The sequence below is a fragment of the Narcine bancroftii genome, chromosome 14 (assembly GCF_036971445.1).
Source record: "Narcine bancroftii isolate sNarBan1 chromosome 14, sNarBan1.hap1, whole genome shotgun sequence".
Taxonomy (NCBI): Eukaryota; Metazoa; Chordata; class Chondrichthyes; order Torpediniformes; family Narcinidae; genus Narcine; species Narcine bancroftii.
Genome location: NC_091482.1, coordinates 23,974,312 through 23,999,930, shown reverse-complemented (window position 1 = coordinate 23,999,930; position 25,619 = coordinate 23,974,312). Strand labels below are relative to the sequence as shown.

The window sequence follows — 25,619 nt, the reverse complement described above, 5'->3', positions numbered from 1 at the left end:
CACTAGCCTCCCTGAGTGTCCTAGGGAATATTTTGTCCGGTCCGGGAGATTTATCCACCTTTATCTTTTTTAACACAGCCATCACTACCTCCTGGGTTATCCTTATATGCTTCATGACCTCCCCACTATTTTTCTTTACTTCAACTGGTTCAACATTTTTTTTCCCTAGTGAATACCGAGGCAAAGAAATCATTCAAAATTTCCCCCATTTCCTCAGACTTCTCACTCAGCCTACCTTCGCTATCTACAAGGGGTCCAATTTTATCTCTCACTAATCTTTTACTTTTAATGTACTTATAGAAACCCTTTGGATTTATTTTTACTCTGTCAGCCAAAGCTTCTTCATGCCTTTTTTTGGCCTTTCTAATTTCTTTCTTAAGATTCCTTCTACACTCCTTGTAGTCCTTCTTCAACTTCTCAGCTCCCTGCTCTTTATACCTCTTGTACACCTCCCTTTTTCTCCTAACCAAATTTCCAATATTCCTCCAAAACCAAGCCTCCCTATGACTTCCAGCCTTTCCTTTGATCCACACTGGGACATAACTACTCCGTACCCTCAAAATTTCTTTTTTGAATATCCTCCATTTTTCATTAACATCCTTACCTGAAAATATCCTGTTCCACTCAATACTCCCCAAATCCCTTCTTATTCCTTCGAGATTTGCTCTTTTCCAATCCAGAACCTCAACTTTAGGCCTCTCCTTGCTCTTCCCTAAAACTAACAGAATTATGATCACTAGATCGAATTGGTTCTCCAACATTAATGTCCGCTACCTGACCTAGCTCGTTCCCTAACAGGAGATCCAGTATTACACCGTCCCGAGTCGGTTCTTCTACTAACTGATTTAGAAAACAATCCTGAACACATTTAACGAACTCCAGCCCATCCAGCCCTCTAACCGTATGGGTATCCCAATCAATGTTTTACAATGTTTTACAGTGAGTCAGGCATGATGAGGAAAATAGAGTAACATTGATAACAAGTTGATAAGTAAAGGAAGAGTGTTCATCCATCTATTGAGTAAATATTATAGCGTCAGAGATAAGAAAATGTTTAAACATGGAGTAAATGATAAACAAAAGATCCTTCAGCAAAAAAATGTAAGTGATGGAAAATGTATTTAAATAACAATGGTTGGACTGAACTAAATCTAATTTTAAACATTTAAAAGTAACATGTTTATGTGCACCACTTAAATACAATATTGTTGGGGATTTTTAAAATCAACTTTTGCATGTAGAACTTTGGCATTGGATATAACTAATGAACCATTTTGTCCCAATGTATTTCGCTGGCAATATCGCATATTAAAAGCTGGCATTACCGCATGCTTGAGGAATGGATTCTTAATCTGGAATGAAATATCTGATTCCTCCCCCCCCCCCCACCACAGGTAAAGAAACAGATTTTGGACGAGGAGATTTACTGCTCCCCTGAAGCTTCAGTGCTGCTGGCATCTTATGCTGTTCAAGCAAAGGTTTGGTGCCACTAAACAATTTCTTAATTGAAAGTCAGGATGAAAAGATGTCTTTCACATCAGCCTTTTCCTATTGGTTTAGTTTTCGTTAAATGAAAGACAAATATATGTTCTCGGTGCAAAGCACAGGGCAGAAAAAGTACTATTATGGTTTGCACTTAACAGAAGTTCGATATGAATACATTGAGCATCATTAAATGCATTAATGTAAGAAAACTTTGACCTAGACATGGTTTGCTGGGATTTTTTTTTGGGGGGCGGGGGAGAAAGGGATACAAATGTCTCTGCTGTACACTCTGGAACTCCCTGAGTAAGTATCTCTTCTCTTTCCTTCCCACATTTTTCTCCTTTGTGACTCTTTCATACCAGTTTCCTTCCTGAACCCTTGTATCTCTTGATCCCCATGTCCCCCCCAGAAATTAAAATTGAGGGTTTTTCATTTTAATTCTGCTTTTCAGTTTTTCCCTAGTAATGACTTCTCCATGTGGTAATCCATCTGCCACCTTCTCGCCTGTGTCATGTAGCCACACAGTCTCTCACCTAACTTTCTGTTTATTGTCAATGAAGCCACAGCTGATGAGAACTCAAGATTTGCCCATAGACCATTCTAATGAACTGACAGCTTGTGTTTCCTGAAAAGCCTTTTCACTGTGTTAAAATAGTTAAAATATCTCTGGCGATCTGAGATTTTTGGAAATAATCGAGGTGGTGGGAAAGAATATTATTTTAAAATAAATTAATTAAATGTTTCATTTACAAAAACAAAATGTGCAAATTAATTAAAATGTAAATAATATATAAATTTTGCCTTTCTGTATGGATATATTAGCTATGTTTAGTGTAAAAGGGACCAAATACAAAGCATTTCTGAGACCTGAGCTTGAGGAACACAGTGGACGATGGAGAAACCGGGCAACCAGTACACACAGTCCTGCCAACTAATGGTCAACACATTCCAGCTCAGCTTGCTATCATGGAGAAAACATTCAGTATTTCCACTGCGGTGGGGGGTGGTGGTGCTTGTGGTGACATTCTGAAGGATCATGTAATGATACCAGGAGACCTTGGGTATTGATGGAGGGAAAAGCAGGCGGAAGTGGAGTTGTTGAAAAGATCTTCTGTATTTGGTAAATTCCTCATGTAACAGGCTCAATAGAATGCACACATGCTGAATAAAACACTCAACGTTTTGTGAATGGTGATGGAAATATTGCAATAAAATTAATCAGATGTTAATAAAATGCTTCCAGAGTCACCCCCTCTGTTTTAGGCATGGTGTTCCTCTAATTTTCTGGGGTTCGTGTCAGTATGGGAGCATTTATTTCTGTCTCAAATATTTTCTTGCCCCATTGCCTGTAAAGCTGCACAAGACTGTGGCTGTTGATAGATTTGGCTCTTCTCTGCTACACTTGGGCGATGGAGTGAGTCCTTTACAATGGTTCTCATAATTGGCTGTCTAAATAATTTGAGGCCTACATTTATTTTGTAACACAGGGAGGTGGTGAATACGATAGATCTAAGTGCTGGTGGTCCCAACGATTGTATTGATTTGATCTGTTGTATCTGTGCATACTTTTCTATCAATTATTAATTGAGATTAGTCATCATTAAAATTCACATGAGGAAAAAAAATACACAATATAGTGACCTGAAACACGTCACTTATTTGCATGTGACTTTAAATAATTATATATGTTTTCTTTACAGTATGGAGACTATGATCCAAATTTCCATAAGCCTGGTTTCCTGGCTCAGGATGAACTGCTACCTAAAAGAGTAAGTCCTGCAACTTGCCGTGTTAGCTGCTACATAATTAATTATACTAATCAATTTTTATCTTAACTGTGAAGATTATGTTTTCAAAAAAAAAGGAACAGCTTCGTACTGGGGTGGCACATTTAGTGGAAGGGCTAGCACACCACTCTTACAGCACCAGGTTTGCATTGGGTGCTCTCTATAAGGAGTATGTGCATTCTCCCTGTGTCTCCATGGGCTCTCTTCGGGTGTTCTCTCACATTCCAAAGATGTACGGAATTGTTGGTCACGTGGGTGAATCTGGCCAAGGGCCTGCTACTGTAAAGTAAAATTAAAATTAATTAAATAAAAGTTATTAAAAATATCAAATGGAATATGCAAATTAAATAATATAAATTATTAATCCCTCTCCAATACATTAAACCAAGATTTTGACACTTTGCAAAGAAACTAAAAAAATTAATTGTAGTGTGGAGTTAGGCTATTTGGACTCCTGGGTCTCCCTGAACTCTTATCATGTTAATCCCGCTCTCCTTATTTTACCCTGCTGTGTCTTTCCTTTTAAGTATTTATCCAGTATTGTTTAATGTTGAATCTATTATCCATCTCCTTTTCAATTACTGTGTTTCAGATTGTAATGATTATTTTAAAAATAAAAAGTTTTCTCTATATCTTCTCTGGTTTTGTTATTTTTATAATTGGTTAATCTATTGAAGGGCTGCTACAGAACCTTTTTATTGAAAAGAGGACCATGGAAATTGACTGAAGACAAAACAATAATGAATGGAAGGTGGTATAAGGACTGTCCTGTGATCCATATCTTTTCTTAGCACAAAACATGCTCAACCTTACTCTGCTCCGTTGGCATAGCCAGGGGTTTTACAAGAAGATTCATGGTCGCCTAATTATAGGAAGGATATAAACAGAGTGGAGAGAGTGCAGAGAAGGTTTACCAGAATGTTACCTGGGTTTAAGCATCTAGAGTATAGGGAGAGATTGGACAGATTAGGTCTTTATTCTTTGGAGTATAGAAGGTTGAGAGGGGATTTGATAGAAGTATTTAAGATTATGAAAGGAATAGACAGAGTGGATGTGGATAGACTATTTCCGTTAAGAGGAGGAAAGATTAAAACAAGAGGACATGAGTTAAGAATTAAGGGGCAGACGTTTAGAGGTAACATGAGGGGGAACTTCTTTACTCAGAGAATGGTAGACGTGTGGAATGAGCTTCCGGGAGAAATAGTGGCGGCGGAGTCAATTGTATTATTTAAGAAAAGGTTGGACGGGTATATGGATGAGAAGAAGATGGAGAGTTATGGGCATTGTGCAGGGAGGAGGGACTAGAGAGGGGTGTTTGGTTCGGTGCGGACTAGAAGGGCCTAATGGCCTGTTTCCGTGCTGTAAATTGTTATGTTATGCGGCCCACTGTTAGAGCCACTCCATTTTACTGAAGTGTAACAAGAAACTCTGTGGATGCTCAATAACTCAATAGGTCCATAAGCGTCCATAGGACGCAAAAAAAATAACCAAAATTTCAACGAATAAGTTGAGTCTTGACACCCTCAAAAAGCACTTTAAAATGCACAGGGGTCTACTTAGACACAAGATACAAAAATGAGACCTTAAATTCAACTCAAAAGAACTACTTGACCGAGATTCCCTTGAAGCACCAGAAAAAGAACCCAATTTACAATAAATGTCCTCGCAGCCGCTCAGTTGCCGGGTTTCTTGGCCACTTCCATTAACTTAAAACTGACTTCTGGTAATGTTCAACAGCTCTCTTGATGCTAGAATGGAGGCTGATAATGGGGACCCAACTTATCTGAAGGCCGACTTGTGCGCCACAACATACGGTATATATCTTTGCCTCCTATCCGTGCTGCAGGACCTGCTGAGTGTCTCCAGCATTTTTATGTCTGTTTTGTTCACTGAGCACGTTCAACATGTGCAACGTTCAGAAGAGAGCCTGAGAGTACAGCAATGGTACATAGAAATGAATAAATGTATTCCATTGGAAAAAATAACATATAATTTAAAAAATAAAGTCACAATATTCGTACAAATTTGGGAACCGTACATGGAACACAACAGAAAGGGCCTACCGTGGACCTCCACCCCCTAAAGTGATAGAATGAGAAGACAAAATGAACTGACCCAGTGTGTAACAGTAGATGACACAATTTTCTTATTTATTTTCATTGTGTGATGACATTGTTTAATGGGTTTATTCTATTGTATATGTTGAATGTTTAGTGGGTAGGGAGGGGGGGTGGGAAGGAGGGAGAGAAGGGAGGGGGAAAAAGGGGAGAAAATGACACTATATTCAAGAGGAAAATGTTTGTGTGTGTTTTGGTTAATATGGTTCATAGTGTGAAAAATAAAAATAAAAAAAAAAACGAGGAAAAAAAAACATGTGCAACATTGAACTCAAGAGGGTATATGGTCACATTTTCAATGCCAGAAAATGTACTTTTTGTGATGCACGTTTTAGGTTTTGAAACAATATCAGATGACAGCAGATATGTGGGAAGAAAAGATAACAGCCTGGTACGCTGAACACAGAGGAATAGCCAGGTAAGCAGCGCTACACGTGTTAGGACTTTATAATTCTTTGCTTCGAACAGGGGAGGAAACAAGAGTCCCCGGGGAAAGCCCACGCAGACAAGGGAGAACGTAATGAACTCCTTACAGACAGCGTGGGACCGGAATCCCAGTCTGGTCGCTGGCGCTGTAATTGTGTTGGGCTAACCACCACACTAACTGTGTCACCCACATCACTTTGTGGTACTATATTTAGATATTTACTTTAGTTCAAGAAATAATAACTTTCAATAAAGCCACAAACCTCCTACAGATGTAAAATCACATTAATGCCATCACTTTTAAACGTTCAGGTCTCATTGTGTACAATGCTATTACGATGCCCCTGTTGCTACAACTTATTGAAACTTACGGCTTCGTGCACAGGTTCATGGTAATTTTTTTAAAAATTGGAAAGGAGTAACTGAGTTGATTTGTAAGCCTGTATCTTTGAAGTAAAAAAATCTCTGTGTGTGTCATATTTTGAAAAGCAGACAAATTTGAAAAAAGCAGAATGTGGACAAATATCTTGAAAATTTGCATTTTCTTAATCATTTTCACACTTGATTTGATTGTGTATTTACATTTGCTTACAGTATAAACTGATGGAACTCAATAAATAAATGAATTATGATCATATTGGAGACGTAGCCTGGCATCGTGTACATTAGAATAGCCCAAATAATTAAACTTGTTTCCTAATAACAAAAGCATGCTTTTAAATGCTGAATGAGAGCCATTAGCTTTCAAATCACTTGAGCTGATGTGCGTACATTTCAGAATAGTATTTATTGAGCTTTTTATTATGTATGCCATTTTCTCAGATGAAAGGGTTCTACATCAGATCCTACCTCATTCAACATAATTTCTTGTGTTGGGTCATAAACTTTAGTTTGGTAAATTGTTCTGATTAAATTAATAAGTTCTTGATGCAATGTGCTAATTTTGCTTTTCATTTGTATTTTTTTTTAAACTATTAACCACTTTTGACAGAGATGAAGCGGAAATGGAATACCTAAAGATTGCACAGGACCTAGAGATGTATGGCGTAAATTATTTCCCAATCACAGTACGTATTTTGTAATACTGAAATTATAAAGTGTACATGAACTCAAGCAAAACCACTAAAATCTGAAGTGTTTTTGCCTGATCTCAAAGTAAACTTTAAAAAAAAACTTAAAATTGTGTTTTTGAAATGTTTGTTTATCTGTTTTAGTGCAGCCATTATTTACTTAAGTGGCATTACAGCACAAGGCATTGTATGCTTTATAAATGCAGAAATAGTGCTTGGTGGCTATTCACTTTGTAAAGGAGAGAACAATGCATTGAATGGGTTGTTTGACTGTACAAGGTACCAGAAGAATTGATTTTCATGTTTTGTCTTTTGTTCACAGACACTAGACAATGCTTCTAACTCCATCAAAAAATTTAGTTTGTAATAATCTAACTTTATCATGGATCAAAAACTTTAATTTGAAAAAGTAATTAAACAATTATTTAATCATACTAATGTGGTGAGGCTTTTTAATGCATTTACAGAGCGCGGGGAAACAAGAAATGAAATTGTTATGGGATGTATCATCTTCCAAAAAGTGTTTGATCAAGTTTTAGTAATAGGCTTATCAAGATTGAACTCCATGAAATACAAAGGGCTGTAATTGATAGATAAAAAATGGATTAAGTAACAGGAAAGTGGGAGGAATTGTGAAAGGGAATCAAGTTCCCCTACTTTTCATGAATTATGTAAATATTAATGACAAAGTTGTAAAGAAAGCAGTTTCTAAATTTGTTAATGGTTTGTTATGATGAATATTGAGAGGGAGAGCAGCTCAGAGAATGGGTAGATTGGTAGTAGATGATGCTGAGGAAAGTTAGTGTTACTTTTTGTAAAAATGATAATATCTAGAGATCACATCCTAATAGCGATATGGGAATATGTGATGGCAGGATTGCATAAGAATGTTGTTGAAGAAACCTGTGGGATCCTGGACTTTATAAATAGTCCTGTAGGTGTGCAAAAGAATGAAAGTCTTTATTAATCACTGCCTCATCTGCAATTGGAATATTGTTTCCAGTCGTGGGTACAAGACCAGGAAAGGTGTCTATATTTTGTGGAAGAGATGCACTAGAATGATTCTAGGGATGAGGGACTTAAGCACTGTCAGTAGGCCCAGGAGAAGCTGAGGTTCTTTTGGAAGGCAAGGATGGGAGGGAGGATTATTTCAAATCACAATATAAGCAGAAGAGATAGAAAAATATTCCCATTAGCCAAAGGATGATAGAAGGAAGATAATCTGTACAAGTGACATTAAAAAAAAACAGCATTGAGATTGCTTTTGTATCGAGTTGCCACATGCTCAAGGCTATATGGTGGTCTCTAATGCCATAACGATTCCGTGAGTCTGTTATTTGCTATTCAGATCTTCACTTGGCAAACAGAAAGGACCTTCAGCAAGTGTTTGTCAGTGATTCTGTGAAGCTTCTCTTGTAGTCACCAAATATAGGAGCAGAAGTAGGCCAACCAACCCATCGAGTCTACTCCACAGAACAGGTTGCAATTGGAAATTCAAGCGAGTGTTATTTCTCAAATGGAAGGCCTTTCAACTTGTCTGAGAAAGAGATGTTTCTTCCTGATTTGATGCACAATTGTAACACAATAATGAATTGCTACTTCTATTAGAAATGCTAGACATCAATAATATTCATCTATCTTTGGAAACTACATATTCACAACCCATAAAAATCCACAAACAATGCCCATACCATAAGGTAGATATTACAATAGAAGATTACAGATATTGAAGGTGTGAAATAAAAGCAGTAAATAGTGGAAATGAGATCATCTCGTCTATTGGAGAATTACAGTTTCTGGTTAAAGACACTTCAACAGAATTTCTGGGTAAAGAGATTTTGAATTTTTCAGTTATATGTATTCTCTTTAAATATGAATACAAATTGCTTTTTTTCATTTTTAATGCAACTATATTTGAAATTTATAAAGCAAAATAAAAAGGATACTGATTTGCTACTTGGGGTTGATGCACTTGGTCTTCATATCTACATCCCTGACAACAAGCTGTCATCTAAAAAATCATTCGCATGGAGTGGAATTCGAAACATTTCATACAGTGAGAAAGAGGTAGAGTGCATTTAAGTCTGTTTATTGCTTATGCTTTTTTAAATCCCTTGGATTGTATTCTTCATCCATACGTTATCCCTGGAGGAATTTAATGAAGTAAAACAATGTTTTCTTACATTGATTGATATTAACTATTATGCAAAATGTTTGTATTCTTTGTTCAGTCAGACTTGGGATTTGACCATTGTTCTCTTTGGATCAAATCATGGCAGTTGTGGTATCTCTTTTAAAACTGTCATTTGGTTAATAATTTTGGGCATTGGCTACCTTTGGGATATGGTTCAAAAAGAGGGAGATGCTGTTTAATGTAGAAATGTAAAATTTATAATCAGAAGGAAATGAAATAACTGGCTACTAGCATTGTTTTCCTATCTTCCTGTTTCTTTTCCCTGTCTCAATTCTTATGGGTTTTTTTGGTCCTTTCCTGCTTCTTAAATTGGGAAATTGAGTGAAATTGGCTGTGATCTGCATGTATTTTAAAAAGTGTTCAAAATTTGTACTGGCAGCTTAATTTTGAAACTCGAGGCCCTAATTTGAAAATAATGTGATTTTATACAAGCTTTGAAATAACTTGTGACGCCACTGCTATATAAGATACTAGCACACAGGAAAAGTGTTACATTTCAAGATTTAATATAGATTTTGAAACATTTTGCTGCCTGATGCCTTCAAAGACCCAATTAACTTAGAGCAAGGGTTTTCTCAACTAAGTTGAGAAGAGGCCACGCCCTCTCCACTCTGCTACCATTGGGGAAAAGGTACAGGAGCCTAAAGACGAGCCCCCAGCAGCACAGGGACAAATTCTCCGCTGCCATCGGATTCCTGAATGAACAATGAACCAAAGACACTGCCTTACTTTTCATGCACTATATTATTGTTTATTTTTTTAATTTATATTAATGTTTTAAGTTAATATGAATGTTTGCATTATGAGGGCTGCAGCAAAAACACCGAATTTTGTGACAAATGATTCTGAAGTTGGGGTTGTTTTCTCCATAATCTATAGACTAACTTTTCAAGCAATACCAACTCTTTCTTTTACAGTTTACTATCAAACCCTTGGAAAAAAAGGCAGAGGTGTTCAAATTTTACTCATCACAGCTTCGTGTAAATAAATTGGTGAGTATATCTTCTTATGACAGTTTTAATCTTTAAAAAAATTTCAACGTACAGCATGGTAACAGGCCCTTCCAGCCCATGAGCCCGTGCCCCCAAACGCCCTAATTAACCTACAATCCCCGTATATTTTTTGAGGGTGGGAAGTAACTGGAGCACCCAGTGTAAACCCACACAGACACAGGGAGAAGATATAAACTACTTACAGACAGCGCTGGTTTGCTGGCACTACAATAGCATTGCGCTAACTGCTATGCTAACCATGCTGCTCTGCTTTAAATTAACAGCTTCCACTTCATCCAGTAGTATCAAATCTAATTACAGTAGTTTAAGCTTATTTCACATTTGTACTATAGTCGTGTCCATGACATTTGGAAACTGATTTAATTTCTAATAAAGCAAAACCATAACCAGTTCTTCTTGCCTATTTTCAGATTTTGCAGTTGTGTATTGGGAATCATGACCTATTCATGAGAAGAAGAAAAGTAGATTCAATTGAAGTTCAGCAGATGAAAGCTCAAGCCAGAGAAGAAAAAGCCAGAAAAAAGGTATGTAAAATTATCTACAGCTTTCTTTACTTAATGTTGGTCCATTCATTAAAGAAGAGCATTTTTCCTAAAGGATGGATTACTCTTATTTCAGATGGAACGCCAAAGATTAGCCAGAGAAAAAAAGTTGAGGGAGGAGGCTGAACGGGCAAAAGAAGATCTGGAGAGACGACTTTATCAGTTACAGGATGAGTCTAGACTAGCGAATGAAGCATTGGTGAGTTCACTGTGGCATTATAATTGTCGAGCACAATTATAGCAATGAAAACAAAAATAATTTTGGTATGGCATAGTCTTATTTAGAAATATCATAATGGTTTGGCCAATAGTCAATATTTCTCAAATCTATTTATTTGTGACAGATTAGGTTATATTTTATATTGTATATAGCTATGTTTTAAAGGAGATAAATTGTGGCAGGTTTTTTAGTGTAGGTCACAAACAAACACTTCACAACGCAGATCTCATTGAAAATGCCAGAGCTCAGCTCAAGTCAGACAGTCCAGGCTCTGAAGTGCCCTCTGAAAACCCTGATGGGGCAGGTTTCTTCGGCAAGTCACTAAGTGGCTGATTGGAAGGAATCAGTTTGTGTCCAACGAGCAACTAATCTCTCTCTGAAAACCGACGAGAATCTTCCATTTACCTTTCAAGCACCAAAGCCTGGTGAAATTCATAAATGTTAAATTCTGTGCACAGTATAAGAACGGCCTGATACTTGGAGGAGCGAGAAGTGAGATTGGACTGTGAATCAAAGAACTTTTCTGAACTTATACACACATTACATACACGTGCGCTTAGAATTAGAAGGGGGTTAAGTTAATAGTGATAAGTTAAAGTTTGATCCTGTTTTTATGTTTAAAGATAATTAAAACAACTTTTGTTTAAGTAACCACTTGTCTTGGTGAATTTCTATTTAACATGTCAGATGTTGAACCCAAGCTGTTTATAAAATATTAATGGATTTAATGCAAAATAGATGTTTACTTACCTGATCTCTTCATGTAGTAATCATATGTTGCAGATAAGTTCTGTGTGATTTTTAAAAAAATGATGGATAAGGCTTAAATTTAGTTATTCAGGAGATTAATGCTCCTTACTAGATACGATCGGAGGAGACTGCTGATTTACTTGCCGAGAAAGCACAGATTGCAGAGGAGGAAGCCAAGCTACTTGCTCAGAAAGCTGCAGAGGCAGAGCAGGAACGTCAAAGGTTGGAGGTTACAGCCCTAAAGACCAAAGAGGAGAAGCGCCTAATGGAGCAGAAGATGCGAGAAGCAGAGTTGATAGCAGTTAAACTTGTGGAGGAATCGGAGAGGAGGTTGGCTAGTTTGCATTTAGGAAGTAATCTGTTTTGCATGTATAATAAATGATGAATGCAATTTAGATTTCATTAAAATCATTGTCAATGGATACGAGAATACCAAACCCGTAATTAAATCAGTAATTGTTAACTTTAAAGATTATGTGTCATATCCTGTAACTGTCAGTCTTTCGCATGTTCACTAGCTTGCCAGCATTCTTTACCAATATATTTTGTTGATTAGGTCAGTTTAAAGTGAGCTCAAAATTCAGAAATCAGAGTAAAAGGAATGTGGTTATAAATGTTCATGAAGTCCTTTTGAAAATCCCCATCAATCTTGAATAGCTAGAAAGGAAAGCTGTGGTAACTCTTCTTCTTTGACTTGGCTTCGCGGACGAAGATTTATGGAGGGGTAATGTCCACGTCAGCTGCAGGCTCGTTTGTGGCTGACAAGTCCGATGCGGGACAGGCAGACACGGTTGCAGGGGAAAACTACATAAGTGTGAAACCACCAGGGCAGAAGCCTAATAGCATGAATATGCCTGAGATTATCTGATCTTGAAAGCTAAGCAGGCTCGGGCCTGGTCAGTACTTGGAGGGGAGAGCACCTAGGAACACCAGGTGCTGTAGGTTTCTGTGAGGGGTGTTGGACAAAGTGGCGACAGTAGACAAATATAAGGAATTTCAAGTATGTTACATTCTATATATATTAAGGAAAAAAAAAGTGTGAAACCACCAAATTACAGCTGGTCTTCCTCAAGTACATAATATTACCTCAAATAAATACTCCTTCATTTGTGATCTTTCTGATACATGGGATGCTTCTTATGGGCACTCTGTAGCAGTTCCTCCTGAATTGATTGAGTAAATTAAGTAATGGCTGGCAGTTGAGGTCGATTGCCACGGTGGCATCACACAGCTGGTGCAAAGGATTTGTCATAGCAATCTAATAAATTTGCCTTCTATTCCCATGTTTGTCTTTGGGTGTTTGTGGAGAATGTTCTTGAGCATGGCTCAGGATGATTTTTTTTTAAAGCAGATTTTCCTTCCACCACCGCCACATCTTTTGCGTATTTTCCTGGGGTCTTTAAAATGCCATTTTACAGGCTCGTCAAAGGCAGGAACTTACTGTTGCTTTATTGTTCCTCGAAGGAGTATCTTGGCATTGTGTGACATCGTTGATGAAATTGTGTTACACAATCTTTGGTTTAACATGCTTATTTCAGATCTAAGGAAGCTGAACAGCTAAAGCAAGATCTAAATGAAGCTCGAGAGGCAGAGAGAAGAGCCAAGCACAGACTGCTAGAGATTACAAAACCTAGTTACCCGGTAGGTGCAGAATTACGGCTTGCAAGTTGTGCTTTGTGTGTATGTTTAATTTCTAATATTCAGAACGAGCACTTACAAACATCCCTTATTGTAAAAAAAATAGCTATTTATGGTTATTTTTATTAAATCTCTTTACAAACAATTGTGAACAAATATATTTGCACAGCAACCTACAGTTTATCTAGGATGCTAAAATGGTGAATCACTTAGAAGTAATAAGTTGACTGAATTATTTATGCTGAGCACATAACAGATAAAAGGCCTTTAAGCAATACAACTGATGTCTTAATTTTTCAATGTATACTTAGGTTATTGCTTCATATTCTGCTCATCCCCCTGCTGATGTTGGTGACCTTAACTTGGAATCCGGATCTTTTAAATTTGACTTCAAGGACACTGATATGAAGCGACTATCCATGGAGATAGAACGAGAACGGTATGTGGTTATACCTGCACCTCCCATGCCATTCACCCTAGAATGAACTGCATGCCAACTCTATCTGATGATTTGATTAATACACATGTAGCTGATGTTCATGTGCCGTTTAATATAGAATGTTACACCTTTGGACTCTGTGTCTTTGTTTTCAGGGACTACCAACAAGTGCATATACACCATGTCCCTGTCTTCCGGGACTGGTTTTTTACCCAACCACCAGCTGGTTCATACTGTAGTTTACCCATGGACCCCATCCAGAGTATATTTTATGAAAGGTTAAAATTGGCTGGTCCAAAGGGTTAAAATCTGGTGATTTTAAAAAAATCTTAATTTCACTTTTTCTGCCCAGATTTCTCGTGCACTTCTTCTAATCCATACAATTGCAAATGTCTTCTCCCAGTCATCACTGTCCTATTGGCATGTGAGATCACATTTCAGTGCTACCAAGCCCTTGTACTTTCCACCATGCCATCAAACAGCTCAGACCTGCTTGACACAGGACCTGTTCTCACTGTCTAGTTATTATTTTAAGATCAAGATAATCTTTATTACCACGTAATAGTACAGAACATGAAATGTTACTCAAAATTGCCGTCTGCCTGCCATAAGGTAGACAGATTTGCTATTACTGCTTCCCAGCGCCCCTTACATTATCTTGCTTCTGTAATATTTAGTACATCAGTGAACTTAAATAATATGCAGACTTTCTTGTTTAATAATATGCTAAACTTTTTCTTTTAACTCTATGCCTAATCCCATATCTGAGTTGTGTCCTAATTAGTAACCACCCCTTCTCCCCTCAATTGCTATGCGTTCCTGACTCCATATAAGTATCTATATTTATTGTGGTTATGTTCTGTTTATTTATAAACCGAGTTAAGCGTAGAAGTAAATTTAGCAACTCAGTATCAGTTTTTGGACGATGCTCAGAGTCTTGGGGTGTTTATGACATAATAGAACATAGACCCTAACGTAAAAAGGCAGTATTAGAATGGTGACTATGATAGGACAATAAAAACTATCTGGCTCTCTAATGTCCTTTAAGAAGGGGAATTTCTCCTTATCCAGATGGTTTGTATGTAATCCCAGACCTTTACAAGCAAGGTTAACTTCCCTCTGAAATGTCTTATCAAGAGCAATTACGATTAGGTAATATACAACTTTGCCTTACCAACAATGCCACATCTCTCATTTATTTTTATTTTATGTTTGGTTACTTAAAGCTCTTTTAAGTCTATGCTGGTTCTTGGAGCATTACTATAATTCCCATTTTACGACATTTCCCTGCAACATGTTCTTTCTCGCATGTACATTAACTCCTAATTCTCCTATTGGGGTAAGTTACAATAACTAATTAATTTGCCAACCTGGTTTTGGCATGTCGGAGGACACCACGGATGGAGGAAACCCACTCAGGGAGTGGTCACAGGGAGAGGACGGAAACTTCACACAGACAAAACCTAAAGTCAGAATTGAACTTGAGTCACTGGAGCTAGGAGGCATTTTCATTAATTGTGTGCCACTCTGCTACCCTGAAAAAGGATTAAAGGAAAAAAATAGAAGGTTCCTCTTTGGTGAGGGGTACTTGTAATTATCTAATGATTCAACTTTAAACATTTCCTACCTTGGGGTGTGTTGGAAAATAATAGAGCATGATCTTGGCTTTGGTAGATGTGGAGTAAGGATGCTAACATGTCAAAACCTAAGCAACCCCTCAATTGTGCTATGAAGTTGATTTAAAATAGTTGTGATTTCAAATTGCAATTTTAGAATTTTGCTATTAACCATATTTAGCTTCGGTTTGTAAATTTATGAAGTTAACTGTGGTCATTGACGATGAGGCTTATGACATTTGAATTGCTAAAGAATATCGAATACCTTTTGCAAGTCGTACAGTTTTGAAAAGGTAAACGACGTTTGCACATTTTTTCAATGTTTTAGCGTGGAATACATGGAAAAAAGCAAACACTTACAAGAGCAACTAAAGGAACTCAAAACTGAAATTGAAGCTCTGAAACTAGAAGAACGGCATGCTAACATGGGCATCCCAAGCACTGAGACCATGGAATTTTCTGATAATGCTTACACACCACTCAGCAATGTAAGTTTAATGTATGCTCATTCATGAATAACTTTGCATATCGCCTTACATGTTTAAATCAGGACGTAGAAGGGAGTTTAGGCAAAGATCTGTATGGGGCAGAACAATTAAAATTCTCTGGGTTATCCTGATCTGTCTGTAAGGAGTTGGTACGTTCTCCCCGTGCTTGCGTGGTTTGGTTAATTGGGTGTAAATTTGGCGGCACAGACTCGTGGGCTGAAATGGCCTGTTACTGTGTGGAATGTCTAAAGTAAATTACTTTGACTCCCACTGAGTTAAAAGTGAGGATATTGCAATAGTGATAAGTGTAAATAGTTGTGGGAATGCCAAATTATTTCTCATTCAAGATGTCATTGAATCTTAGGAGGTTGCCCTGTGAATGTGAAATACATTTTAACTTCATCATTTTCAAATTTATATCTAGATTCTCTCTTGAAAAAAAATCTGAAAATCCAGAAACGTGACTACCCTTCTCCTGATGTACCTGGATATATGTTGTGCAGTAGCTCTGTAAATGCTGGACATGTTCTTTCGATGATAAAGCATATACTTACTTGTACATTGTATAATGTTGCTAGATGCAGCAAGCTATACAATAATGTTAACAAATAAAATTTGACACTTTAAATATGAAGATTTTAGGGCAGATGTTAAAGGTGAAAATACGTTCAGCTGCCTATATTAAAATATGCACAAGAGGCCACTCTTAAAGTATAGATAGCTCTAGATCTAGAGGTAGGTAGAGAGAGACAAGGCCAGTGAAGACCAAAGTTCAATCAGCGTGAAACAATTTATTATATTTGCATATGTAGAACTGTTATGAGTACCTAGTTGACATAAGGCGTGTCTGGCAAAATGATATTAACTGTACAAAGAATAATCTTTGGTTGTAGATAGAGTAGCACTATGAACACAAGAGACAAGAGCAAGTCATTTAGTCCTTGGAGCCCACTCAGCTTTTAATCTACTTCAGTGGATTGATCACATATCTCAGTACTATTTTTCTGCCCTATTTACATAGCCTTATTTTGAATAAGGCTATGTAATATTTTGAATTACGTAGCCTTACATAGATATCTGTTTGAAACAACTTTAGATAGAGAATTCAAAAAGTTCACCACACTTTACATGTAGTTTTTCCTCATCTCAGTCCTACCTCCTATTCTGAGACTGCAAACACTGGTTTGAGACTTCTCTGTTAGTGGAAACATCTGCCCTGCATCCAACCTCTCAAGCACTGCAAACATTTTATATCACTGCGATGACCTGATCTAATTTTTCCAAGCTTCAGAAAATAAGAGCTACTTCCTTTAATTTTTCTTCATTCAGCAAACCTACTATCCCTGCAAGTAGGCTAATCAATTTTTGTTTTTCTCCCTGTCTAACAACTAAGCTCTTTGGATTCAGCAACTAAAACTGCATCTTATCAAGGGCCTATAGAATATTCCTTATCCTCAAATCCTCTTGTACTAAGGCCAGCATACCATGTGCTTTCTGGATGGCTTTGTGCCTTCATGTTTACTTTCAGTGACATTGCAAGAGTATGTAAAAGGTGGTTATATATGCGGGTTCATTCGTTTATTCAAATGTCTCACCCATTTTAATCTTCTTAGTTGCTGTTTGTTCTCAGAAGAGACCTTGTCACACATCAGTACCGTACTGGGATAAGAATTGGTTCTAACTAGGAAAGTGGTCAGTGAATGCATTTGAGAGTTAGTTTTAAAATTCTCGCAACAATGTACCAATATTTGTTTCCCTTTTCATTCAACAGCTTAATCTACAGAGCGTAACTGCGAAGACACAAGTGGCTTTTTTGGAAGAACTGTAACATGCACAAAACTGTTTGGTTCGCTCATGAATTTGATGATCTACCTGCATTCCAGAGCCATTAAGTGAATTTAGCACAATATTTTTAATGAACTTAAGCAATTGTGTTTTATAAGGCAGGTGAATACTGCTTGGAATTGCAAAAAAACCAATTTGCACACTGCATAGACTGGTGTATTTAAGTCACTGAGCATCAATTGCAACACTAAATGGGAAATGTTTCTGATAATTCCCTCTTAAAACACTAAATTGATGTTCCTTTGCTGTTTATTTTAAAAATAACTATTGACTAATGGAATCCTTTTAAATTTCTATCAGGATATTTAGTAGTTCACCTAAAGTTATTTATTCACAAACTTTCAAAAACATGGACCCATTTACTTAAGCATTTCACCTAACTCAGTGTTTTTTTTTCATTATTTTCACTGCTCAAATGAAAACCGGAATTTGTGAATATGAAGATTTCACTTTTCTAAATTCACTGTCTGGCATTTTATTTTCAAGATGTTTGTCATTTTCCACGAGGTAATTCAATACTGCTATTGTTGTCCTGTAGTGAAAAGTTACTCAACACTATGACTTCTCAATGAATATGAAACCCATACAATTTGTTCCAAATATTTAAAAATCTTCATTAAACTAAACGCAACACCTCACAGTTGTTCATGTTAAATTCCATCTGCTGTTTATTCCAGCTGGTCCAGATCCCTCTGCAAGCTTTGAAAACCTTCCTTGCTGTCCACAACGCTTCTGATCTGAGTATTGTCTGCAAACTTGCTGATCCAATCACCACATTGTTGTCCAGATTGTGGATCAAGATGACAAACTATGCTGGTCCCAGCACCAATCCCTGCAGCACACCACTAGTCCAAGGCCTCCAGTCTGAGAAGCTATTGTCCACGGCCACTCACTGGATTCTCCCACACAGCGAATGTTTTTGAATATTTTAATATGAGATTTCACATCCAAAGTACAGAGTACCTATGGATAGATGTTAAAATTCTCAGATACACTACACTTAAAATCACCAATGCCTGAAGAGGGCGCACAAAATCAGTGAACCGGTGCGGACTCGAAAGGCCAACATGGCCTGTTTCCGCTCCGTAAATGGTTATATGGTTACATTTGTAGCTAGATTAATGTTAGTGATACTTAAATGATAATAGCATGAATGCATAAGATATTCATATACAAATCATTTTAATTGAATTGACTTTTTTTATAATGCAGTCAAATATTGAACACATGACCAAACCTATAAAGAAAAGAGCACATGGGGTGCAGTGGATTGATTGGTGTCTTTACATAACTATCTGGGCAACAACCCAACCTTAAAATTCTGACATAAAATTTTAAAATCTAAATCTGCCTTCCCCATAACTAGCATTATTTTGATTCCTTTCCAATATTTTAGAGTTGTTGGATGTGAAAATAATTTTTGTGCAAGTCTTTTATTGCTTCTCAAACACATCAGATTCTCCAGTAAAGTTTTGACACTTGTTAAAGCAGCTATTAAAAAAAAAATGAATCAAACAAAAATTGTAACAAGATATTGAAGAAGGTTTGCACGATTGTCATGTTTAGAGGTTTCTATTGAATTAGGAGAAAAGAAAACTGGCTCCTAATCCATCCAAACAAGAAAATGCATAGTTCTGCACTTCTTTGAAGGATTGAGTTTCTTTGCAAAGATTCAATGTTGAGAATATTCATCCTTAACCAAGAAGGATCAGGTTTTTAAAAACAAAATGCTGTAAACAATTATCAGGTCAGGTTGTGTCTGTGGAAAGAGGAACGAAGTGAATGTTGCAGGTTGCAAACCCTTTGTAAAAACTGGAAAATGCATTTATGATGAAAAGTCTATGAATGAAAACATTAATATTCTTTCACTTAACACATATATTGCCTGAACTGCTGAGTGCTTCTAGCATTTTCTATAGCTTTCAAAAATCCAAGATTCTTTAAGGAGAAGAGCCATATTTAATTCACAAGAAGAAACAAATGACTGCTTATTGATCACCATGTGTCTGATGAAAACTTTATCAAAAGTAAATGGAATTTTTTAAAGGTTCGCACATTATTACTTTTGAATATTATCAGCAATATGAGAAACTGATTTGTTGTTTAAATTTCACCTGAACTTTATTTTCACATAAAATTGGTACTCTTTCATTCAGCTGTTTGCCTTTTCTCTGAAGAAATATGATATAAATACATGATTTGACTTGATTATTTTCTTGAAAGAAAATGCTTTGACAAAATTAAGCATAAACACATTCTAACTGAAGTTGTTAGCAATTTTGTGTATTTTTTCAACAATAATATTCAGTAAAAAAATGCAATTGAAATTGGTTTGGAAATCACCTTTAATGAGGCAGCATCATTTTTTGACATGTTGACAGCATATTTCCTAATGATGCCTTTATCTAACTTTTCTTTCAAGTTTTATATTCAGTCAACAGCTGTGTCAGGAGATAAATGCACAACATTGGCTCGTGCCAAGTCTTGACAATTGGAATTCATACAGCTGTCATTTCTGTGCTTTAACAATGAAGCGTACTAGACTTGAATCTTTTCAAATTGGACATGCAGGACAGTAACGGTCATTTCAGCCCATGAGACCATACCACCCAATAACACCCAAATGACTTATAACCCCCGGTACGTTTTTGAACAATGGGAGAAAACCAAAGCCCTCGGGGAAAACCCATGCAGAAAAGGGGAGAACATACAAACTCCTTACAGACAGCACGGGTATCAAACCCCAGACCCAGTCGCTGGCAATGTAACTGCTATGCTAACCGTGCCACTCAAATTTCTTCCTCAAAATAGAGTTCAATCAGGGATTTAAAAATAAAGTACTGGAATTCCACATCTATAAAGTCAAAACATTATTTTAGGTTTAACTCGGGTAGATGGCTTAGTGACACAATATGAGCTGAGCAATTATGGGTCCTGGGTTAAAATTGATTGGCTGAAGGTGTTAACAACTAAGTGTTTGGGTGTGAGTTATTTTCAACACCAACTATAGGACAGCTAACCAGGTTCTTTAATAATGAGAATATTTAGAATAAATTAGCCATTTAAAGTACAGGAGCACTTTTTTTTCTCTCAGAAGACTATTGAGGTGACAGATTATGGATATGTTTTTAGGAGATAAATTGGGGCAGGTTTTTTTTAAATGTAGGTCACATACAAACACTCCAAAATAGATCTCATTTAAAATACTGGAGCGCTGCTCAAGCTTTGGAGAGTGCCCAAGATACTTCACCAATGGATTGTTTACTAAAAGGCAACAGATGAAAGAACTCAGAGGGGTAGGTTTGGAGATGCAGGCTGTCTGGGAGTGCTGTTTGCTGTTCTAAGAGGGTCATGTTGTTTTTGCAAGCAGAGAGGGAGTCAAACAGGCTTTTCGAGAGAGAGAGAGAGAGCGAGCAGTTTTGCAGTTCTATAGTCAGCAGCTGGGACTGGTACAGGACAAGCTGGAAAGCTTGTGGAAAAGCCCCATTTTGAAGACGGGTTGTGAGTGCTTAGTTCAGCCTGGTGAAAGGCCTTGTGGCTCATACAAGAGGAGAAGACTGCTGTCTAATATTTCACTCGAAATAAGAGAAACAAAAATGAACTCTGGTGACCTGAAAGAAAGAGGTTATCACCTGGAAAACCCTGATGGGGCAAGTTCCTTCAGCAAGACACTGAAGTGGCTGGTTATAAGGAATCAGTTGTGGGTGTCAGCGAACAACAAATCTCTCTGAAAACTGACAAGAACTTCCTGAGCGTAACCATTTACCTTTCAAGCAGCAAATCCTGGTGATTTACTGCAACCGGTAAACTTGGAGGAATGAGAAGTGAGATTGGACTAGAATTAAGTTAAAATGTGATTTTTTTCATATTTAAAGATAATTAAAAGCAACTTTTGTTTAAGTAATCATTAATTTTGGTGAATATCTGTTGCTGCTGGGTTTTGGGGTCCTATGGACTTGTAACAAGGAAAATAGAGACACAAAATTATTTTTTGAGTATGCCAGAACACATTCATTGTGATAGGTGTTTGGTCCTGCTGTTAAATGAGATTGTATCAGCAGGCTCACTAACTACAACTGCTCTTAGTGAAATCACTTTGACCAAAGACATTTTTCACCATATCTTATAGGGTGCAGAAGCTTTATCACTGAGGGAATCTGATCAATTATGAATAAAATCAATGTTGTTCCTGGTATATTAAAAACCCAATATAAACTGTGCATGCTTAGTTCAGATTTGAAAGAAAGTTAGATGAATTATTTGCACAAAAAAAACTGAGCCCGAGAAAAGCGTGGTAACCTACCTTAATGACTACTGACCAGTGCGACTCGCAGCCACAGAGATTGTGTTTTGAGAGGCTGATGTTGAAGCACATCAACTTCTGCCTGAGTGGTTTCATGGATCTGCTCCAATTTGCCTACTGCAGCAACAGGTCTACAGCAGATGCCATCTCACTGGCTCGACACAAAACCCTGGAACCCCTGGACGGCAAAGGGACATACATCAGGATGCTCTTTATCGACTACAGTTCAGAATTCAATACCATCAATCCCTCAGAACTGATCAAACTCCAAGACATGGGCTTCAATACCCAACTGTCTAATTGCAATCCTGATTTCCTCACCTCAAGACCATAATGAAGATTGGTAAGGGCATCTCCTCCACAATCTCCATCAATGCTAGAACACATGGCTGCATTCTTAGCCCATGATCTACTTGCTTTACCCCTGTGGCTTTGTACAACAATATGATCTACAAATTTGCTGACGATATACAACAGTAGGGGGTTGTATAAAAAGGGATGATGAAGCAGCATACAGGAGGGAGATTGGAAAATTGGCTGAATGGTGTACTAACAACAACTTCCCCCTCAATGTCACCAAAACCAAGGATCTGATTGTGGACATTAGGAAGGGTTATGTACGATCCAGTGATCAATAGGAGAAATGAGAGGTGGGGAGATTTAAATTCCTGGGAGTCACCATCTCGGAGGATTTTTCACACAAATGTCATCATGAAGAAAGCACGTCAGCACCTCCACTTCCTCAAGGTTATCACATTGAAAACCTTGGCAAACTTCTACAGACCTGTAATGGAAAATGTGCTGACCAGCTGTATCACTGCCTGGGATAGGGGCATAAATATCGGAGCAAAAGAAAATAGCAAAAGGGAGTGGGAATAGCCCAATATATCACTGGCAAAATTCTCATCACCATTGAGAAAATTTGCATGAAATGATTCAGAGAACAGCAGAAATCACCACCCAGGATGTGCTCTGTTCTCACTGCTGCCATCAAGAGGTAAAGGCACCACAAGACTTGTACCTCCAGGTTCAGGAACCCCCTCCACCATCAGACTCATCAATAACAAACTCAATTGGCGACTCTTATTTTGCATATTATTTACATACTACTGAATATTTTTTTGTATTGCGGTTTGTTTACGTTTTTCTCTTTACACATCTTTTCTTGAATAGTTTTTTGCTCTGCCAAACAGGTGAAAATCTGCCTAACCTGCAGGAAAAATCTCAACATTGTACATGATAGCATGTATGAACTCCGACAATAAATCTGAACTTTTAATTAAAATTCAGAAAGATGGGGGGGGGGGGGGGTTAGAGAACGTTTGGTAAGAACTGATAAAAGTTGTCCTTCCCTTGAATGTCTTGCTTTTATTTAACTCTTATTCTGGAAAAATTGCTGTGTTCCAATCCTAGCAATTTATCTTGGTTTGCACAAATTGTAATTTTTTTCTGCATTGTTGATTTTAGGTTTGGTACCCACATCAGGAAATTAAGGGACAATTCCCATCCCATTCCCTTGCTGACACGTCTGTCCATGGTCTCATGCACTACCAGGCTGAGACCACCTTCAATTTGGAGAAACAACACCTCCAATACGTTGGCATTAACGTCGACTTCCCCTACTCCTTGCCTCCAGCTCTGCATTCACAGAGCCAACCCTCCCTCCCTTGTCTGATCAATTCTCTCCTCCTTATCCATGTGCAGTTATCACCTTTTGTCAGTTGGTCAGTGTTTTCTCCCCAGCATTTTAATCCAGGCCTCGGTCTGCTTTCTATTCACACATTGAAGAAGGGCTCAGGTTTGAAACATTGGTTGTGCATCTTTACCTCCTATGGACAGTGCGAGACCTGCTGAGTCCTCCAGCATTGCTTTCTTTTCACTGCATCTGCAGAGTTTCAAGTTTCATTCCTTATGATAGTACATTTACATACATCTTGCCTCACATGCTGGAATAATGGTGACTTCCATTTTTGTTTTTAATCTTTCTATACACTAGCCAGAGCCACTCGAGAAAACCCACGCAGACATGGGGAGAACGTACAAACAGACAGTGCAGGAATCGAAACCAGGTCCCGATTGCTGGCGGTGTAAAGGCATTGCACTAACCACTACACCAACTGATGCACAAGTGTATCGGATCACTGAACAATGGCAATATTCTGAAATGTTAGTGCATTTCAATTCTTTTTTGGCAACTCATTGAAAAAAATGGAAATATGGATAAAGCCTCTGTGTCCTACCTTTCATCCGCAGTATGCGATGAGCTGAATAAAAAGGTATCAGAAAAAAATTATTTTGGAAATCAAACCAAATATTTTTCAATATCTGGATTCAATCCGATATTGCACACATGGATCAGTTGTCTTGCATATTTCGATATGTACATGAAAATGGTCCCATTGAAAGATTCGTCGAATTTCTCGATTGCAATGGTGAGAAACTTGTCGAGTGCATTCTGATGTTTTGAGAAAAAAGTCTGAGAACTGCAGAGGTCAACCTTACGATAATGCTTCCAACATGACTGGCAAGTATAATGGTCTTCAAGCTAAAATACGTGTGATAAATCCAGTAGCTGACTATATTCCTTGCTTTGCTTGTCCGCTATTTCCTTCCCACGGCCGCTGTAAACTCGGTGTGTGTGTGTGTGTGTGTGTGCTGCATCAGTTTCTCACACTTGCCTTCTGTAAATCCTTCCCTAGCAAAACAGTGTTCAGAGTCCTTGCCTTTGAGTCCTACCAAACCAGTTTCCTCACTCAACAGTGGCCAAGAGCAGTTGACATTAACTTACTATCAACATCCTGGGTGGCAGATGAACAGAAAGTTAACCCGGAGAAAAGCAAATATTCTGCATTAAGTGGCTTACTTCTGGATCCACCACTACAAGGAACAAATTGGTGTCATAAAATTCTCTCTGCTGGAATAAATGCAACTTTACAATACTCTGCCTATTCAGAAGCATTTCAACAGTAACTACCGGCATCACCTACGGCTCCTAGAACGCTTCCACCAGTGTTGTCTCCACTCCAACCTCAACATTCATTGGAGCGACTTCATCTCCAACATCGAAGTACTCGAGATGGCAGAGGCCGACAGCATCGAATCCACGCTGCTGAAGATCCAACTGCACTGGGTAGGTCACGTCTCCAGAATGGAGGACCATCGCCTTCCCAAGATAGTGTTATATGGCGAGCTCTCCACTGGCCACTGAGACAAAGGTGCACCAAAGAAGAGGTACAAGGACTGCCTAAAGGAAGCTCTTGGTGCCTGCCACATTGACCACCGCCAGTGGGCTGATATCGCCTCAAACCGTGCATCTTGGCACCTCACAGTTCAGCGGGCAGCAACCTCCTTTGAAGAAGACCGCAGAGCCCACCTTGCTGTCAAAAGACAAAGGAGGAAAAACCCAACACCCAACCCCAACCAACCAATTTTCCCTTGCAACCGTGTCTGCCTGTCCCGCATCGGACTTGTCAGCCACAAACGAGCCTGCAGCTGACGTGGACATTACCCCTCCATAAATCTTCGTCCGCGAAGCTAAGCCAAAGAGAGACTCTCAAGTGTATGTACCAGAGCAAGAAGAAAAAAAAAACAATTTTAACAGCTTTAAACACATTTTAATTAAATACTTCTGAAAAGAATATCAAGTGTTTTAAGGATTAAGAATGATATCTCCTAATTATTTTGAA

At 37.9% G+C, this 25,619-nt stretch overlaps 1 protein-coding gene and 1 long non-coding RNA gene across 6 annotated transcripts in view; one reads left to right on the top strand and one right to left on the bottom strand.

The window, feature by feature from the left end:
* nf2b (NF2, moesin-ezrin-radixin like (MERLIN) tumor suppressor b) overlaps positions 1–19,781 on the top strand; it is a 56,787-nt gene extending 37,006 nt beyond the window's left edge. For 4 of the 5 annotated variants that reach the window (XM_069912071.1, XM_069912068.1, XM_069912072.1 and 1 more), the window contains 13 exons: positions 1,395–1,478; positions 3,186–3,254; positions 5,725–5,807; positions 6,807–6,882; positions 8,815–8,952; positions 9,997–10,071; positions 10,503–10,616; positions 10,711–10,833; positions 11,717–11,934; positions 13,143–13,245; positions 13,554–13,681; positions 15,626–15,785; positions 17,557–19,781. In XM_069912071.1, coding sequence (XP_069768172.1) covers positions 1,395–1,478; positions 3,186–3,254; positions 5,725–5,807; positions 6,807–6,882; positions 8,815–8,952; positions 9,997–10,071; positions 10,503–10,616; positions 10,711–10,833; positions 11,717–11,934; positions 13,143–13,245; positions 13,554–13,681; positions 15,626–15,785; positions 17,557–17,613 — 1,428 coding nt within the window. In that variant the 3' untranslated portion in view covers positions 17,614–19,781. The remainder of the gene's footprint in view (positions 1–1,394; positions 1,479–3,185; positions 3,255–5,724; positions 5,808–6,806; positions 6,883–8,814; positions 8,953–9,996; positions 10,072–10,502; positions 10,617–10,710; positions 10,834–11,716; positions 11,935–13,142; positions 13,246–13,553; positions 13,682–15,625; positions 15,786–17,556) is intronic. The other variant, XM_069912073.1, reaches the window with a different exon arrangement.
* On the bottom strand, positions 1,410–25,381 carry LOC138749968 (uncharacterized). The gene is made up of 3 exons (XR_011348980.1): positions 21,934–25,381; positions 5,052–5,199; positions 1,410–3,551 (listed from the first exon to the last, which is right to left on the bottom strand). It is a non-coding gene; the product is annotated as an uncharacterized lncRNA (long non-coding RNA).
* Positions 25,382–25,619: the final 238 nt, after the last annotated feature.